Source organism: Chiloscyllium plagiosum, chromosome 4 (genome assembly GCF_004010195.1).
Source record: "Chiloscyllium plagiosum isolate BGI_BamShark_2017 chromosome 4, ASM401019v2, whole genome shotgun sequence".
NCBI lineage: Eukaryota > Metazoa > Chordata > Chondrichthyes > Orectolobiformes > Hemiscylliidae > Chiloscyllium > Chiloscyllium plagiosum.
This window is the reverse complement of record NC_057713.1, coordinates 32,736,804-32,755,969: the sequence shown is the minus strand read 5'-3', so window position 1 is coordinate 32,755,969 and position 19,166 is coordinate 32,736,804. Positions and strand designations below refer to the sequence as shown.

At 40.4% G+C, this 19,166-nt stretch overlaps 1 protein-coding gene across 2 annotated transcripts in view; it reads right to left on the bottom strand.

The window, feature by feature from the left end:
• oxsr1b (oxidative stress responsive kinase 1b) overlaps positions 1–19,166 on the bottom strand; it is a 177,609-nt gene that overhangs the window by 107,761 nt on the left and 50,682 nt on the right. For both annotated transcript variants that reach the window (XM_043687910.1, XM_043687911.1), the window contains exon 3: positions 4,685–4,793. In XM_043687910.1, the coding sequence (XP_043543845.1) occupies positions 4,685–4,793 (109 nt within the window). The remainder of the gene's footprint in view (positions 1–4,684; positions 4,794–19,166) is intronic.

Sequence of the window (19,166 nt, the reverse complement as noted above, 5' to 3'; positions counted from 1 at the left end):
CTTGTTGGATTTCTGGGTTTTGATGGAATCCAGATATACACTCCAGTATAGAGGAAATATTCTCTCTGCTGCTTCAATTTTGAAAGGAGTTGAGTGTAAACATCTAAGTCAACAAGGGTGGCAAGATCATTTGAGGCTTCACAGGGTCTTTCTCCTGGTTTTAATTTTGTTACTTGCCCCAAATCCTGGCAAGTGTCCCATGCTATTGAGCAATGGTCAATGGCAGAACAAAGTGGCAAATGGTATGTGGGCCTTCATAGCAAGATGATTAGAGTACAGGAGTAAGGATGTCTCTTTGAGACCACACAATATTGTGTACACTTTTATTCCTATCTAAGAAAGGACGCTCAGGCTTTGTTAGAATTGCAATGAAGATTTCCCAGACTGATTCCTGGGGTGATAGGATTGATGTATAAGAGAGAAACTGGATCAGTTAGGGCTGTAATCACTGGAGTTTAGAAGGATGAGGGGGTTATCACATAGAAACCTACAACATTCTAACAGGATTAGACAAGGTGTACTCAAAGGATGTTCCCAATGACCAGGGAGTCAAGAAGCAGAGATCACAGTCTAAGGATAGTCCATTGATGACGGAGAGGAGGAGGAATTTCTTCATCCAAAATATGGTGAGCCTGTGGAATTCCCTGCCACAAAGTAGCTGTGGGCAAAACATTCAATGTTTTCAAGAAGGAAATACATAGTTCCTAGGGCTAAAGAATCAAAGGATATAGGGCAAAAGCAAGAAAGGCTATTGAGCAGGGTGATCAGCATATCATACTAAATGCTGCAACAGGCTTCAAGGGTCAAATGGCCATTCCTGGTACTATTTCTATGTTTCGAGCATAAGCTCTTCATCAGGAATGTTTTGAAGAGCTTATGCTCGAAACGTGAACTCTCCTTCTCCTCTGATGTTGCCTGACCAGCCCTGCTTTTCCAGCACCACACGTTTCGAGTCTGATCTCCAGCATCTGCTGTCCTCACTTTCTCCCTATGTTTCTATCAATTTTTGGTGATGGCAAGAACAGCTAAAAACGTGAAAACTAATGACTGCTCACACATATGAAACATCCTTTAGGAAAGAGGGCTAGTGTTTCCTTTAAGCTCATAATAAACTCAACTCAAACAATTACATGTATTAACATATGTAACAGCACAAAAACATGCACTTTTGGCCCAACCACAATGCAATTCTAAATGCTATTTACCACCCTCCAAAATAAAAATATGCTTTGTCCTTTAAGCTTAACTTCAGTTATCCACCCTATCCACGCCTCAATTTTATATACAGAGGAATTGCGATTATCCGAATGACACGGGCAGGGAGTATTTTTCCAGATAATCGAATGCTAGATAATAGTTTAGCCAAGCATCAGGACCTTGCAATCTTGCCGGATTATCTGAAATTCAGATAATTGAATGCTGGCTGATAGAGGTTCCTCTGTAGTTCTCAGTTCACCTCTTAGCTTCTGGCACTCTCATGAAAACAATCAGGGTTGGACTGACCTCTCTTTTTAGCTACTGCACTTCAGTCCAGGTAACCTCCTTGTAAATCTCTTTTGCAGCATCTCTGAAGCCTATGCATCCTTCCTATATTGTGGCAACTAGAACAGCACGCAGTACTCCAAAGTGATTTAACTAAAGTCTTACACAACTGCAATATGACTTGACAACTTTTATACTCAATGTCCTGGCCAATGAATGCATACATGCCGTAGGTAATCTTTAGCATCTCATCAAATTGTGTTGGCAATTTCAGAAAGCTATGAATTTGCACTCCAAGGTCCCTCTACATATCAAAGCTCCTAAGCGTCCTTCTATTTACTGTATACTTTTATCTTCCATTCAACTTCCCAAAATGTATCACCTCAAGCACGTTAAACTCCATTTGCCACTTCTCCATCCAACTTTCCAACTGATCTATATCCTGCTGTATCCTCACTACCTCCAACTTCACCAATTTTCATATCGTGTATATATTCTTTTCCCTTGTCATTTGACTCATTGAAGTAAAAACAAAAAAAGGGAGGTTTTTAAAAGCAATTGAAGTGGAAGCTTATGACTGCGAAAAGTGGAGAAATGAGCTGAGGATCTGCCCTTGATTACTATGACAATCGACTCTGCTTAAGAAGAAAAAAAGACATCCTGTTAATCATTTCTTGATAATGAACATCAGTGTTTCTGTTATCATCTTCCTAAATCTTTTGTTCCTTCCCACTGTGTCTACATCCTGTGTAAAATTGTGATCAGAAGTACATAAGGTACTTTGTGATCTAACTACGCTTCAATAAAAGGTGTAACTTCCTTTTAAAATTCTATCCGTTTGGAAATAAAGCCTTGCACATGCTTTGCTTTTTTAAAAAACAGCCTTGATAACTTGAGGTGCAAGTATTTTGCAGAGCTCTGAAAAGTTAAAATGGACTGAAAACACAAGTTATGCATTGTTCCTAATACAGAGCTAAAGTTTAATTTTTATCTTGTATCTTTGCATTAAGGAGTGTTTATGGTCTTAGTTTAATTTGAAGATTGTTTTTGTGGGCATGGTGCAAGTTGGTCTGGAGACATGTTTGTACACACGTATTTTTAATGTTGTTTGACAACTTATGAAAGAATCCAAGTTGATGATTTAGTGCAAAACGATAGAACAGATCAGAACAGCCTAGCACAGCAACAGAGCTGTGGGTGTGCCTGAATGAAGGAGGAGAGTAGAACTTTGATAAGCAATCCTGCTGAAAACTAAGCTTCAGAACTCTGAAATTAAAGTTTAATTTGTAATTTGTATTAGATGCCTCAGATGAATCTCAGCTGAAGAAAAGTATCCAAAGCACGTGCAGTAAATTGCTGCAGGAAACTTGTTGCAGCTAAAGAAACCTAAAGAAAGCCTTAGCTTGGAAATGTTGGTGAATTGTCACAAGGGTTCATTGTGTGTAAGGATATTGTTGGAAGGAAAAGAATAACAAGAGTTTGAAGAATTTTTCCGGGGTTTCCACAGAAAGTTTTCCATTTTTTTTTTATCTTTAGTGTTTTTTTTCTATGTTGAGTAAACATTTTATCATATGTTAGAAGTACACATGCAGACTCTTAAGTGGGTTCACTAACTGACCTCCACAGTTTAAAAAAACCAACAAAGCTGGGTCTATCAAGCCAGTTTCCATCTGAGATCCAACTTGTCCAGTATTAACATCAGCTGGAATCATAGCTGATTTTCCAGAGATGCTGACAGACCTGGTGAAATATAAATAAAAAGTGCTGGAGAAACTCCACCTCAATTGTTGGTTTTTATTTTTCAAGATTTTTCTTCCTGTATCTCACACATTGCTTGCATCTATCAAAAAAGAAATGACCTTCCTTTTCTACCTACCAAAAAGCAGTGCACATGATGTATTGAGAAATTTAAAAATTCAATTAACCCCTACTGATTAGCTCTTCAATTTGGTGTCATATCACAGTTTTGAAATGATACCTTTGATTCCAAAATTTAGACTGGTAATGGAAATTGCACAGTAAATGCTATATAACTTTGTTGCATAGGGATTCAAGTATAGAGGAAAAATGTTTAAGTAATCACACAGAGCACTAGTGAGGTGATACTTGGGAGCATTGCATGAAGCTTCCATCTCTTAAGAGAAAGAAGAAATGCAACAAAGATTCTCCGATTCCTGGAAGAGGGCAACTTTCCCAAGCAGAAATAGTGAGCAGATCAGGCCCATATTCCCTACAATTTAGAATAATGAAAAGTGGTCCATTGAAAATCAAGGAGCCTAAGTGTGGACACTGATAAAATATGCTCTCTACGGCATTATACTATTAGATGAGGGATCACCCACTGAGGGCTGTGGCAAGATGATAATATCTTCACAAAGTTAGTTATGAATCTTTGGATTTTGTTTTAACCTCAGAGTTGAGGATAGGACGACATGTATGCTTGGATACTAAGGGAATTAAGGGATGCAAGGATCGTGCAAAGGATGAAATTCAGGTGAACGATCAATCGTGATATTTTTGAATGGCAGACTGGAATTGAAAGAGTAAATGGCCAACACTAGTTATTTCCAATACTGCATTCACTTTAGCTGTTATTTTAATCAACTTGCTTAGCATTGTTATGATATCTCTGGGTCAAATAGGACTTGAACCTAGGCCTCCTGGACCAGAGATAGGGACACTACCACTAACAAGAGCCCTCATGTTCACTTGAGTTAGAAGCGGCTAATTAAATGCCAGCTACAGACCAATTGGCTATTTCATTCACTGAATGTGAACAATTGAAACATTTAGAGCCAATTTTAACGCATGACAACATTCCACGTGACAGAGAAAAAAAAATTAAAACAAACCTTTGTATCTCTATTTACAGGCTAACTGCAACTGTTAACTAACAACTTCTTTGAAATGTTTGGTGAAGTAAGTGCTAAATTGTAATTTATATCTCCAGGCATTGTTTTGATGTGGATTTCGTCTACTGAGCATGATTTGGCTGAAGGTTTGAGATGCAACATTAAAATTTAAGTTAAATAGTCAAAATTTCTGCAAGTTGATTTTTAGTACGGGGAAAATTCTGAACATTAATATTTCAAGGACAGGAAATATTTTTTCAGCATTTCACCCCAACAATTGGGGCTTGGTCTCTCTCTGGATTGAAGGCAAGGCCTTCCAGACTGTATAAGTACCTGGAGTAAACACTCACCACCACTGAGCAACTTCATCACCAGCCATAGTTCATCCTTTACCACAAATGAGGTGTAATATGACACAATGTTCCGGTGATGGCACTGACTCATTGCTTGAATTTCTTTCTGTTAAGAGAGAATGAACCAGCATTAGATAAGAGTGATATTTTCCCAAAGAAGAAACAATTCCCCATAGATAATATTAAATGCAATCATCTGCCCTGAAGTATTATGAATTTCGAGTAGGGCAATATTTAACAAATTGTAAAGTAAAGTTGCCACCAGACCTTAGGGCTGCTTTGTCATGAGAGAAAAGACTGGTGGAGATCACAATTGAAAAAAAGAGAGCTTAAGGGGTTCAACTTATGCGTTGGCATCACTCTGCATCACAAACCAGCCATCCAATTAAGCTAATGAACCCTCAACAGAGGATTACTGCTTCAATTACCTTTTCAGTTTCAACTTGAAAATCAGAAGCACAATCCCTAAAAGATGTATTTTACCATGCCTAATATAACATTAGGATACACTTTCTACCTACAATCTTCCTTCTGTTGTCACCATCAACATTTTGGTAAGCAAAACATTAACCTACATCATAGGTCACACTGAAGGTGCAGGCTCGGTGATGATGCTATGAATTCATAAATCTCTTCGAACTGTGGAGTAATTCAATTTCTGATTAAAGATCTCCAGTTTGAAATGATAACAGCTTCTCTCCATTGATGTTACCTCACCTAAGGGTCATTTATAACAAGAGCGGAAAGGTCAATATGTTCAAATTTAGCTTGAGATAAAAGATTCTGAAGGCAAAGACTGAATTCAGAGTGTTTGAAGGAGAGAAAGGTGATTAAAAGGTGAGCAAGAGCATTCTGGAGCACGAGACTGAAAGTGCGGTTGCTTAAGGTAGAGGGAAGGAATGGATGATACATTGTGTGAAGTCGGAGAAAGAGTTCAGGAGCGAGAAGCTGCAAAAAGGTACAGGCGATGGGGGTGAACTACAGATGATTGATTACTCTAGTGGATCCATCCTGCTCGTGGAACAAGATATACCAGGGCAGGTGATGTGGTGTCTGGAACATGGTGATACTCAAGGAATCTTAATTTACAGACAATATCGGTATGGGAGACACTGTTCCCAATTTTAGCCAAGCCCTCAGATGTTGGAAAAGAGCAATTTTCAGGGTCAAAGCTATTTGTCATTTCCGGAACTTGTGATGATGCCAGGTAAACTGCCTGGTTTCTTACCCTTCTTTGGACTTTGTAGCAATTTGATACAATCAGAACACTTCCTAGTCCATTGCAGAGGACAGTTAAGAGTTAAATCACATTGCTGTGATTCTTGAGTCACATGTAAGTCAGGCCTAGCAAGGATGGCAGATTGCCTTCCCGAAAAGGGCAAGTGAACCAGTTGAACTTTTTGACCCTGGTTGGAGAGCTAGTTTTCAATGCAGAATGATGCCAACTTCATGTGTTCAATTCTTGTACTTGCTGAAGTCTCATCTTCTCAACCTCTAACCCTCACTGGAGGCATTAGACCCTCCGGTCAAACCAGTCATCTCAAATGACAACAGCTCTATGATCCTCCAGGGCTATGGTGATGCTATATGGTCACCATTAGACACCTGTTAAGTGATTAGAGTGTTCAAATTTCGTCCCCTTTAGGATACAAATCCATGCCACCAGAACATTACACCAAATGACTAGATGTGATGTAACGTTTGTTTACAGGATGTAGGTATTGCTAACTCAGCCAACATTTACCCATCCCCAATTACCCACAAAAAGACAGTCAGCTGTCATTTTGAACTGCTGCAGTCTGTGGAAAAGGGTAATTTTTCTTTGGAGGAGGGTACTGACGCTCATTGTGCTGTTAGGGATGGAGTTCCAAGATTTTAACTCAAAAAAGTGAAAGAATAGTCACATAGATTCAAGTCAGGAAGTGTGAAGCTTGAAGGGGAACTTGCAGGTAGAAGTTTTCTATGGATGCGCAGCTATATTTTTGACATTCAGCTCTTTGTCAATGTTTGCACCAAGGTTGCAAATGAAATTCAGAGTCGAGCGGCCCTGACAAAACTCAACTTGTGCATCAGTCAGTAGTTTTGTTGAGCAAGTGTCACTTGACAGTGTTGTCAACAGCACATCAAATCACTTTGCTGACGTGCGAGTGCAGACTGATAGGAATAAAAACTGGTCAATTTTGTGAGCAGAACTTATCTAGGCCATGAGCCAGACGTTCTGGTAGATGCCAGCATTGTAGCTGCAAAGGGCACAGCTTAGAGCACAAGTCTTCAGTACTCTTGTTGAATATTGTCAGGGCCCATAGCCTTGAGTATGCAGTGCCTCCAGCCACTTATCGATATCAACTACACAATCAAAATAGCTAAAAACACGTGATGCTGATGACCTCTGGAAGAGGCCAAGATGGACCAAAACTTAGCATTTCTGACAGAAGTCAGATAAAAAGCTCAACTGGCTGTGCAGCTGGTTTGTGATGCAGTGATGCCACCTGCACAGATTCAATTCCTACAATGGCTCAGGTTACTATGAAGGCTTCACTTTCTCAATCTCACTCCTTGCTAGAAGCATGGTGACCCTCAGGTTAAAGTACCACAGTCACCTCTCTGAGCAGCATTTTGGTCTTCTGGGATTATAGTGGCTTTAAAACAATTTACGGCACAACTTTTTGTCTTTTTTCTCTCTCTCAAAAGTACGTTATCAGCACTAACACTTCAGTTTTCACGTGAATGAGGGCCATGTAGGAGCTTGGGTACTAAGTATCAGCAGGATATGGAACTGTAGGAGCACAGTCGTCATTAACAACTGTCTTCATGTTACACTTGCCTTAATCATTCAGCAGTTCTCAGAAATTGACTTTTTCCTCCAAACATGACTTCTACCAAACTTTATCCAATTTTAAATAATAAATTGGACTTTTAACAATTTATCTTGTAGCAAGCTAGGCAAACATATGCTCTTCAAGCTAGAGTCAAAAAGATAAATTAAGTAAATTATTTCTGTAAATATAAAAGCAAGAGGAATGCTGCTACATTTTAAACTACAACTTAACTAATTCAGACCACAATCTCAGGTAGTACTCAAAAAGACCACAGTAGAGATATTAACAACTCAAGATGTTGATTGTCCTGCTCTTCAATTACAACAGCTAATGTTTCCTTCCTGGCCAGCAGCTCTGCTTTAAATATTAATGATGTTTCCCTCAATTAGTTAAATCCTGCATAGTCATTAATTATAGAAGATAAATAGGAAAAGCATAATGCATGCACTCTACAGACTCACTAAATACACCACTGAATTCATAGTGCACAATACAAAAAAGGATGCCAGCTGTCAGGTTTCTATTAGACAGTTGGTCTCAAATACAGATTTTTTAATACACAAATTACCATTGGCAGTGACAATAGAAACTAGCATTTACATTTGAAATAGCAAGTCAACCCACAAATAACACTATGCCCTAAAAAGTGTCTCAAAGACCAATAAAAGACAATGTTAGAAATCTTTTATCCTTTGAGATACCCAACTCAAATGCTGTTTGGTAGATTCATTTGAGTTGATGATTTCTGCCCACAGCACAGGGGTGGGAGGGGGTGACTTATGCTGCCACCTGCGATTTGAAATCTCCTCTATAACTGGCCAAGTGAATGAGGATAGGAGTTTATGCTTTTAACCCCTGCATGTATAGGGTGTTGCAGGCAAGGGTTGAACAGCAGGGCTTGTATCTTTTACAAGAAACATTCAAGTATCTACTCAATTGTATCAAGTTCACCCTTGGTTTTAATATATGCATTCCATTCCCATCACATAGTGCCTCAAATTCAGTTATTGCTGCTTGAGTAACAAGTAATAACCATTTAAATAACATACCAGTGCCTGTACCTGTCTTTGGGTAAAAAAGATGAGTTATCAGAGGATCAGTAGCTGTGAAACTTTGTAATACCAGTCAGCATTTTAAAAGCTTCCAGGATGAGAAGACCATGCAGGTGGGGATTTGAACAGACAAGCACTTTATAATGTTGACCATCACCTAGCATTGAGTTTTGCATGCTTTGTGTGTGCTAAATGTGGCTTCCTGGATATCTCAGGAACTTGGGCTGATTTTTAATTATCACAACAATGTTTAAAAAACAGCAATAAATTGTTTAGGTTTCAGCTTTGAAACAGGACGACAATTACTTGTGATAAAATTCACAGCAGCTAAGCATTCCAATGTTCTTATAGCTTAGTCACAGGAGAGAAAAAAAAGCCCAGAAAATAGATGTTATAATTGACCAAATGTAATTTTTACTATCTATATAGAACATTTTTGGACAGGTAAAAGAAACTACAGCTTCAATGAGGATCTTATTCGTGGTTACTTTGATCCAAAGCAAACTAAGCATTTGACTTATGTCAAAATAATTTGAAATCAAAACAACTCATTGCAGAAGCATTATTTTTCATTCTGTTCAACGAACATGTACATGGATCCCTGAAAGCTGCCACCCAGGTTGATAGGGTTGTTAAGAAGACAGTGTGTTAGCTTTTATTAGTAGGGATTGAATTTCGGAGTCCCAAGCTACAACTGCACAAAACTCCAGTGCAGCTGCACTTGGAGTATTGCATACAGTTCTGGTCACATTATAGGAAGGGCATGAAAGCTTTGGAAAAGTTCAGAAGAGATTTACTGGGATGTCCCCTGGTATGAAGGAAAGGTCTTACAAGGAAAGGCTGAGGGAATTGAGGCAGTTTTCGTTAGAGAGGAGGTTGAGAGGTGACTCAATTGAAACACAAGATAATCAGAGGGTTAGATAGGGTGGACTGGGAGAGCCTTCCTCCTCAAATGGCAATGGCTAGCATGAGGGGGCATAGCTTTAAATTGAGGGGTGATTGATACAGGACAGATGTCAGAGGTAGTTTCTCTACTCAGTAGTAGGGGTGTGGAATGGCCTGCCCACAACAACAGTAGACTCGCCAACTTTAAGGGCATTTAACTGCTCATTGGATTGACATATGGATGAAAATTGAATAGTGTAGGTGGGCTTCAGGTTGGTTTCACAGGTCGGCACAACAGAGTGGGCGGCACGGTGGCACAGTGGTTAGCACTGCTGTCTCACATTGCCAGAGAGCTGGGTTCAATTCCCGCCTCAGGCAACGGTCTGTGTGGAGTTTGTACATTCTCCCAATGTCAGCGTGGGTTTCCTCCAGGTGCTCCAGTTTCCTCCCATAGTCCAAAAATGTTAGGTGAATTGGCCATGTTAAATTGCCTGTAGTGTTAGGTGAAGAGGTAAATGTAGGGGACTGGAACTGGGTGGGTTGCGTTTTGGCGGGTTGGTGTGGACTTGTTAGGTGAAGGGCCTGTTTCCACACTAAGTAATCTAATTTTTAAAAAGTGCCAAAGGACCTGTACTGCACTGTAATGTTCTATGCTCTATGTTCTAATATGGATTGAGATTATTCAAATGATAAACTAGCAAGTGATTTAATGGGAGTATAGATTGTTTACTTTGAGCTCAATTCAAAATTATTATAATTTTGTTTTAAAATAAAAGGAGTAGAATTGATTAGCCAAAAAAAAAGGGTTTGCTTTCTGGGACTGAGTGACAACAAACAGACAATTCACAAAAGAACCACCACCATTGTTTCAGTTGCGAAGTCCCTAACTGAATAGTACAGGAAATTCCCTTCAAAGAGAGATTCTGGTAAGCCCCAATTATAGAACTTGCACTTGGTAAAGAACCAAGGGCACAAGTCAGATTACTCATTCAGAAAAACTCTATATGATCCTATTCAAATTAGCCTCATATTTTTACCTCTATTACATGACACCATATAGCAGTCCTGGCATGAGTTCCCAATTTAACCATTTTAGTATACACATACCTTTCCTCACTGCTTCAGCATATTTAGAGTTTTTCATTAACTTTTCCAACCCAAAATTATACAGTATATTTTAATAGAGGCAAATGGCTGAAAAAGCCAATATTTTCTAGTCTTTCCAATTGGAAGATAAGATTATGGCTTTTTGCAGCACTTCCCAGTCTTGAATGCCCACTTTGTTTCATTGACCAAAAGAGATAATGTGCTCACTTTAAACCCTATTTTAGGAATTGCACAGGAACAAAAACATAATTCTAAGTCACAAAAGGAACTATCTGATCAAGATTTTGGTGATCTGGCTTTCATGAATGGCCCTAAGGCACAAAGGAGAGGCAGACAAGAGGTTTCAGGAGGGAATACAACAGCTCAGAATCTTGGCAACTGAAGGATCGGGCCCCAGTAATTAAGATTGTGAATCTGCAGCAGTTCAAATTTGGAGGAATGGTCACGTTCAAGAGGGTTGCAATATTGATTTATATTGCTAGTCCCTGTCCTCATTAAGAAAGAAAACAAGAATCAGACCGCAAAGATGTTGTTAAACAAGAAACCAGAATAGTTCAGGGAGAGTGGTGGTGTATGAATGGAACCATATCCCAAATCCAGCAAAGTCTTGCATGGGGTAAAACTCATGGGCGATGAAAGATGGGCCAGCCAGGATTGTGTGGAAGAACTTAGGTTTCATTTAGGATATCAGCCAAGAGTGGAGTTGGGCAATGTTTGGAACATGGAAATAGACAGCAGTGGTAATAGCATGGATGGTTAGTTGAAAATGCACCAAGTCAAATGTGACACCTAAATTCAAAACTCTCAGTCTCAACATCTACCAGGGAGATATGTGGAAATGGTTGCTAGGAATAAAAGCTTAAGCCAGGGACAGAATATAATGGCTTGGCTGTTGCTAATATTTAGCTGGAGGGAACTGCTGTCTGATATCTAATGCAGGGTTTGCAAACATGACATTGACAATTCAATGGAAATTGAAAAGCAGTGATGAAATGGAGTTGGGAGGTTGTCACTACAGATTTGGTACAGGATGCTGTTTCAAACAATATCAACATCAGTGAGTGGTAATATGTAGATGAGAAATAATGAGTCATGGAGAGATCCACAGTGGACACCAGCAGAAATTGTGCAGAAAGGAGATGCCACCGCATATGATTCACTGGTTAATCAAGTGCTACCTCATCCAGTAGTGGTTAAATGGCACAAGGATGAGAAAGTTGTGCCAGGGGTGAGATTTCCTCAAGGGTAGCAGTCACAATTATGTGAAGTGAGGGGGTGGGGAGAACCATTCCAGGTGATTCTCTAGGAATTGATAGATAAAAGAGAAGCAAAGTAAGTGCAGTTTCATTCAGTTGGGTGACCGTCATTAATATAGTTAATCTTGACAAAGGTTGCAGATATGTTGAGAGGGATGAGGATACATTTGCTTAGCGTGTCATCTGTGGCTTTACAGTAATTCTTTAAGATTTGGTTTCATTCTTCATGAGCATTGTTAGCAGGCAGAATCAATGCCATTCCATCATCCAGAAGACAGTGGTGAAGTCCATTTGTACACACAGTGCTGTTAAGGAGATCTAGGGTTTTGATCCAAAAATCTGATTGAACAACAATGCTGCAAGTCATAATTTATTGGAAGAGAGAGGGTGAGGACTGTAAATATATTAAATGTCTTCTGAAAATCCAAGAACAAAGATCTACACAATACAAAAGGTTCTTGTGCAAAATAGGAACTCATGATTTCAGACTAATGTACAGGACGGGAAGATTAGTTGGCTGCCAGAAAACAGCAAGGACAAATGGCTTGGTGTTAAATTGGCAGCTTGTAACCAGAGGTCCCTCAGGGGGTCCATACTGAGCCCTCAACTTTTTACGATTGAGATCAACGACTTGCAAGAAGGAAGTGAAGGCACGGCTGCTACCTTTATAGGTGACAGTCCAGGAAGCCTTCTGGTAAATCTCCTCTGCACACTCTTAAAGCTTCCATATCCTTCTATATGGAGATGACCAGAACTGAACACAATATTCCAAGTGTGGTTGCAGCATAACCTCATGGCACTTAAACTCAATCCCCCTACTAATGAAAACCAACACACCATACACCTTCTTAACAACCTTATCAACTTGGGTGGCAGCTTTCTGGGATCTATGTGAACCCCAAGATCCTTCTGTTCCTCCACACTGCAAGAATCCTGCCTTTAACCCTGTAATCTGAATTCAACTTCAACCTTACAAAATTAATCACTTAACATTTTTCCAGGTTGAACTCCACCTGCCACTTCTGAGCCCAACTCTGTCGGTGTCCCGTTGCAACCTACACCAGCCCTAATACACATCACTCACAACTCCACCAACCTTTGTATCATCGACAAACTTACTAAGCCACCCTTCCACTTCCTCAGTCATTTACAAAAATCACACAAAGAGCAAAGGTCCTAGAACAGATCCCTGCAGAACACCACTGGTCACCAAGCTCCAGGTTGAATACTTTTCATCTACCACCACAGTCTTCTACAGGCCAGTCAATTCTGTATCCAGACAGCCAAATTTCCCTGTATTCCATGCCCCCTTACTTTCTCAATGAGCCTACCATGGGGAACCTTATCAAACACCTTGCTAAATCCACATACACCACTCTACCTTCAATGTGTTTTGTTACATCCTCAATGTGAATTCAATAAAGGCTTGCGAGGCATGACCTTTCAAAGCCATGCTGATTATCTCTCATCAAACTATGCTATTCCAAAAAAATCAAACCCAGTCTCTCAGGATCCTTGCCAAAACATTGCCCACCACCATAAAGCTGACAGGTATGGAACTCCCAGGGCTACCCCATATTCCGTTTCTTAAACAAAGGGATAACATTTGCTACCCTCCAATCGTCTACGACTCCAATGGACAGTGTGAACGCAAAGATCATGGTCAAAGGCGCAGCAATCTCTTCCCTCGCTTCGATTAGTAACCTTGGATATATCCTGTCTGGCACAGGGGACTTATATATCCTCACATTTTTCAAAATTTTCAGCATATCCTCCTTCTTAACATCAATCTGTTCAAGCATATCAACCGGTTTCATGCTGTCCTTACAAATGGCAAGGCCCCTCTTACTAGTGAATAATGAAGCTAGGTATTCACTAAGGACTTCCCCTACCACCTCAGACTCCAGGCACAAGTTCGCTCCACTGATTGACCCTACCTTCACTCTGGCCATCCTCTTATTCCTCACAATTATAGAACGCCTTAGGACTTTCCTTAATCCTATCCGCCAAAGCTTTTTCATGCCTCTTTCTAGCTTTAAGTCCATTCTTCGGTTTCTTCCTGGCTACCTTGTAACCCTCGGCAAAAGTGAGGACTGCAGATGCTGGAGATTAGAGTCAAGATTAGTGTGGTGCTGGAAGACCACAGGTCAGGCAGCATCTGAGGAGTAGGAAGGAATTCCTTCATTCCCGATGAAGGGCTTTCACCTAAAACATCGATTTTCTTGCTCCTTGGATGCTGCCTGACCTGCTGTGCTTTTCCAGCACCACTCTTACCACCACTCTAGAGCCTGTCTGTTCCTTGCTTCTTCAACCTTAAGTAGGCTTCCTTCTTCCTCTTGACTAGATGTTCCACATCCAAAGTTCCTTCACCCTACCATTCCTTTCTTGCCTCAGTGGGACAAACCTATCCAGCACTCGCAACAAGTGCTCCCAAAACAATCCCCACATTTGTCATGCATTTCCCAAAGAACATCTGTTCCCATTTATGCTCCATAGTTACTGCCTAATAGCATTGTAATTCCCCTCCCTCAAATACCATACCGTCTGCTCCTATCCCTCTCCATGAAGATAGTAAAGGTCAGGTAATTGTGATCATCATCACCGAAGTATTCTCCCACCCAGAGATCTGGCACCTGATCCAGTCTGTTGCCAACCAAATCTAATATGCTCTCCTCTCTTGATGCCCTACCCAAATATTAAGTCAGGAATCCTTCCTGGGCTGATAAAATCTGCTCCATCCAAACTATGTGCACTAAGACGGTTCCAATTAATATTAGGGAAGTTGAAGTCACCCATGAAAACCACCCTGTTACTTCTGCACTTTTCCAAAGTCAACTTCCTCTGTTGCAACTGGGTGGCTATAGAAAATTCCCAGTAAAGAGGCTGCTCCTTTCCTGTTTCTGACTTCCACCCATACTGACTCAGTAGACAAACCCTCTGTAACACCTCCCTTTCTGCAGCTGTGATACTATCCCTGATTGGCAATGCCATTCCCTTTAGGACTTCAACTATTTTAAAAGGTCATGTGTTCCCTCTATAATCAGTTTCCTATTTAGCAATACAAAACCAATATTCTTGTTCTTTAAGTATCGGTTAAGAACCCATCCCAGATCTAATCAAGTCCCATTATGTTTTTCCTGATCTGATTAATTCCAGTTTAACCCTTCCAATGAATCCCACAGCAATAAAATTCCTTTTCTTTTCACTCAGGAAAACTGTGCAATTGGCTCCTTTGTGATCTACTGACTTTATTTCAATGTGATAGAGCTGCATGCTAAAATGAAGAAAAATCCAAGGGAGTTAAAAAGAGGGGAACAGTTCACCCCTCCTCACCTGGTCATAACATTGCTACGAGCCGGGGGCCTTTTGCCATTAGGACATTGATACAACTAATGTTGAAAGGAAAGAATATTTAAGGACAAGGATCCAATTAAGGGGTTGCTTTTTGCTGAATGGTGTTCAGCTTCAAGTGCTTAGCAGAGTCATGAGCCTAGATCAACATTTTAAGTGTTCCAACGAGCCGATTGGTGCATACAGACAAGTGAGTGAGAATAGACAAACATCTCATGTCAAGATGCAGATATGCATAAATCCTATACAAGTAATAACTGGGAACACAAAAAGGGTGAACACAGAAAAATAAAACAATTACAACCAACATATAGATACATAGGAACCAAACATTCTACCTGCAATACTGAAAACAGTAACGTGCTGCATACAGAACAACAAATGACAATGTCTATCTGAACCAGTCACACAGTCAGCTAGTCATTTTTTGTATTCACTCAGGACAGAAGCGTTGCTGGCTGGCCAGCAAGTTTTGCCATCCGTAGGTGCCCTTGATAAGGTGGTGGTCAGCTACCTTCTTGATCCACTAAAGTCAATGTGCTGTGGGTTGATTCACAAGGCCCTTAGGGAGGAAATTCCAGATTTTTGACGCAGCAACAGTGAAGGAATGGCAATATAATCCCAAGTCAGGATGGTGAGTGGCTCAGAAGTAAATTTACTGGGGTGGTGGTGTTCCCATGTATTTGCTGTCCTTCCAGATGAAGTGGTTATGGCTTTGAAGAGGTGTTGTTGAAGGATATTCTGTGAATTTCTATAGCGCATCTTGCAGATAGCAGACACTGCTGCTACCGAATATCGATGGTGGAAGGAATAGAAGCTGGTGGATGTGGTGCCAATCAAGTGAAGTGCTTTGATCTGCATACTGTCAAGCTTGTGTTGTTGGAGCTGCACCCATCCAAGCTAGTGGGGAGTATTCCATCATTTGTACTTTGTAGACAGTGGTGACCAGGCTTTGGGGAATCAGATGAGGAGTTACTTGCCACAGTATTCCTAGCTTCTGACCTGCTCTTGTAACAATTACGTTTATGTGGCAAGTCTAGTTCAGTTTCTGGTTAATGGTAACCAGAAGGATGCTGATAGTGGGGATTCAGTGACTGCAACACCACTGAATGTCAAGGAGCCAGTTGTTAGATTGTCTCTTAGTGGAGATGGTCGTTGCCTGGCATTTGTGTGGCATGAATGTTACTTGTCAGCCCAAGCCTAGATATTCTTCAGCTCTTGTTGCATTTTAACATGGACTCGTTTAGTACCTGAGGAATCATGAATGGTGAACATTGTGCAATCATCAGCGAACATTCCCACTTCTGAACTTATGATGGACATTAGGTCATTGACTAAGCAGTTGAAGATGCTTGGACCTATGTCACTAGCTTGAGAAACCCTAGAGAGATGTCCTGAAGCAGAGATGTCTGACCTCAAAACAACCATCTTCGTATGTGCCAGGTAAGACTCCAACCAGAGAGTCTGCCCCTGCTTTACTACTTTACGGATTCCAGCTTTACTGGGACTCCTTGATGCCACACTCAGTCAAATGCAACCTTGATAGTAATGCCATCACTCTCACCTTACCCCTGGAATTCAGCTCTTTTGACTATGCTTGAAACACTGCTGTCACAAGATCGGGATCAGAGTGACTCTAGCAGAACTCAAACTGGAAGTCACTGTACAGGTTATTGCTGAGCAGGTAGTGCTCACTGTTGATGAAACCTTCTATCAATTTACTGATCATTGAGTGTACTGATGGGGCAGTAATTGGATGGGTTGGATTTATCCTGCTTTGAATGTACACGATTGTCAAGTAGATGGAGTTTTGTAATTGTACTAGAACATTCTTGCATTGTCAATAATACAATAGCTTGTCTCAAAATTAGCAACCCTGATTGGTAATGTTGAGGCAGCCTTGTGATGCAGTGAATATTGTCTCTGCTCCCAAGCCAGAACTTCTGCATTAGAGTTTGAAACTTGACAGTCAAGGGAGGCACTTACATAACGCTAGCAAAGAGAATTATCATCAACTGGCACAAGTCACTTAGATGCAGAGCAGGACAGATTCCTAGTCATCCATTTGAAGCCTCTATCATCTATCAATAGCTCTAGATCATAACATGCAAGAGCATGCTGCCACAGCACTTCAAAAGGTCTTGCATAATCTGTCAAAATGGAGGGCATCATGACAAGTAAAAGCAGAGGTTTTTCCAACCATTTATTCTGAATCTCAAGTGACACATCAAAATTGCAAAAAACACAATTAGTAGAGTATGGAAATGCATTGATTATTTTGATGCTGAACCAGAGCACCAGGAAAATGATCATTCTCCATACGTTGCAGAAATTAGGGAGAACAAACAGCATTTATTTTCATTTGTCATTTCCAAAACAGCAAGTGAACAAGGTAATGATCAAGAGACAGGCAGTCAGCATCATCAGGAGCAGATAAGGAAAGGATCTCTTAGCAAATGGACACATGACAGATTCATTAAAGCTGATTGGAAATGATTCTTCAAGAGAAAGGCACTAGCTGTCTGGGACGTTTCTAGTAAACAGTTATGGCCTTTTCTGGCTTTATTTTTATGTAGTCCATAAATGGATGGCAAAATTCGTTAACATATATAGTAACATACTCACTACGTGAATAAATAATCAAAATTTCATTATGATTCAGGTGACGAGTCAAGGCTGCAGTACATGGGAGCTCCTGAAAACATGTCTGCACTAAGTGCCTAAAGTTTAAGAAGCTTCTGCTCAGTTTGAGATGGAAAATAAACTACAGACACTGACAAGGTACCAAGATTCTTTATACCAAAAGAATCACACCACTTCGGTTGGGGACTTTTGATTTCTTCAATGATCAGGGATAGACAGGTGTGACTGAATGAAAGGCAGTAAAAAGGTCCCTAAAGGGCAATAGAGTCAGCCTTTGCAGTTGTCCAATAGATGAGATTCCCTCAGCCTTTTTGGTTGAGGGCAGTGGTTGCAGCATCATGGTACAGGAAGCAATTCAACTGGTGGAAGGAATTTAGGAGTAGCATGGTGAAAGGGACTGACATTCTCTCTGCAATGACGTAGTTTCCAAATGGTTGCCCAGTGCTCAAGTTCAAGACATGTTCTCTTAAAATAGTAATGTCGGCAACAAGGGTCAGAGATTGGCAGGAAGAGGAATAGCTAAAATAACAAGTGAATATATCAAGGGTAGAGGTTACAAAGAGAACAAGAGACAAAACTAAAGTCTCTTTAGCAGATGCATGTATCAACCAGAACAAACTAGCTAATAGTGTATGAAGTATGGATGTACGATCCGATAACCATTGTTTCTGGAAACATGAATTTGGTATTTGAAATTTAATACAAATATGAAGCTCAATAAAGTTGGAGGTTGAGCACAGTTAATCAAAGTTGATAACTTGAGCAACAAATATAAATTTGACTCAGTAGATAAGGATGCAGAATCCATTTGGATGGATGTGAGAATTAGTAGAGCACATAAGTCACTACTTGTCTACAAGAGCTTAAAAGGTAATGAAAAAGAATGTCAAAATATTCAAGGAATGTCGAGTGCCTGTGATGATGAAGGGATGACAACAATTATAGTTGATTTTAATCCACACATAAAATCAGATTAATAGTAGTAGCGTGGATGAGAAATTCATAGGATGGTTTCCAAGATGGTTCCTCAGAGCAGCAAACAGATGAAACTGAGCAGGAAACAGATTATATTAGACCCAGTGTTGTGCCATGTGACTGGATTAATAATGACCTCAATTTAGGCATCCCTAGGAAACAGCAACCACAACATGATTGATGATTACATAGAACATAGAAGAATACAGCGCAGTACAGGCCCTTTGGCCCTCGATGTTGCGCCGATCCAAGCCCACCTAACCTATACTAACCCACTATCCTCCATATACCTATCCAATGCCCGCTTAAATGCCCATAAAGAGGGAGAGTCCACCACTGCTACTGGCAGGGCATTCCATGAACTTACGACTCGCTGAGTGAAGAACCTAAC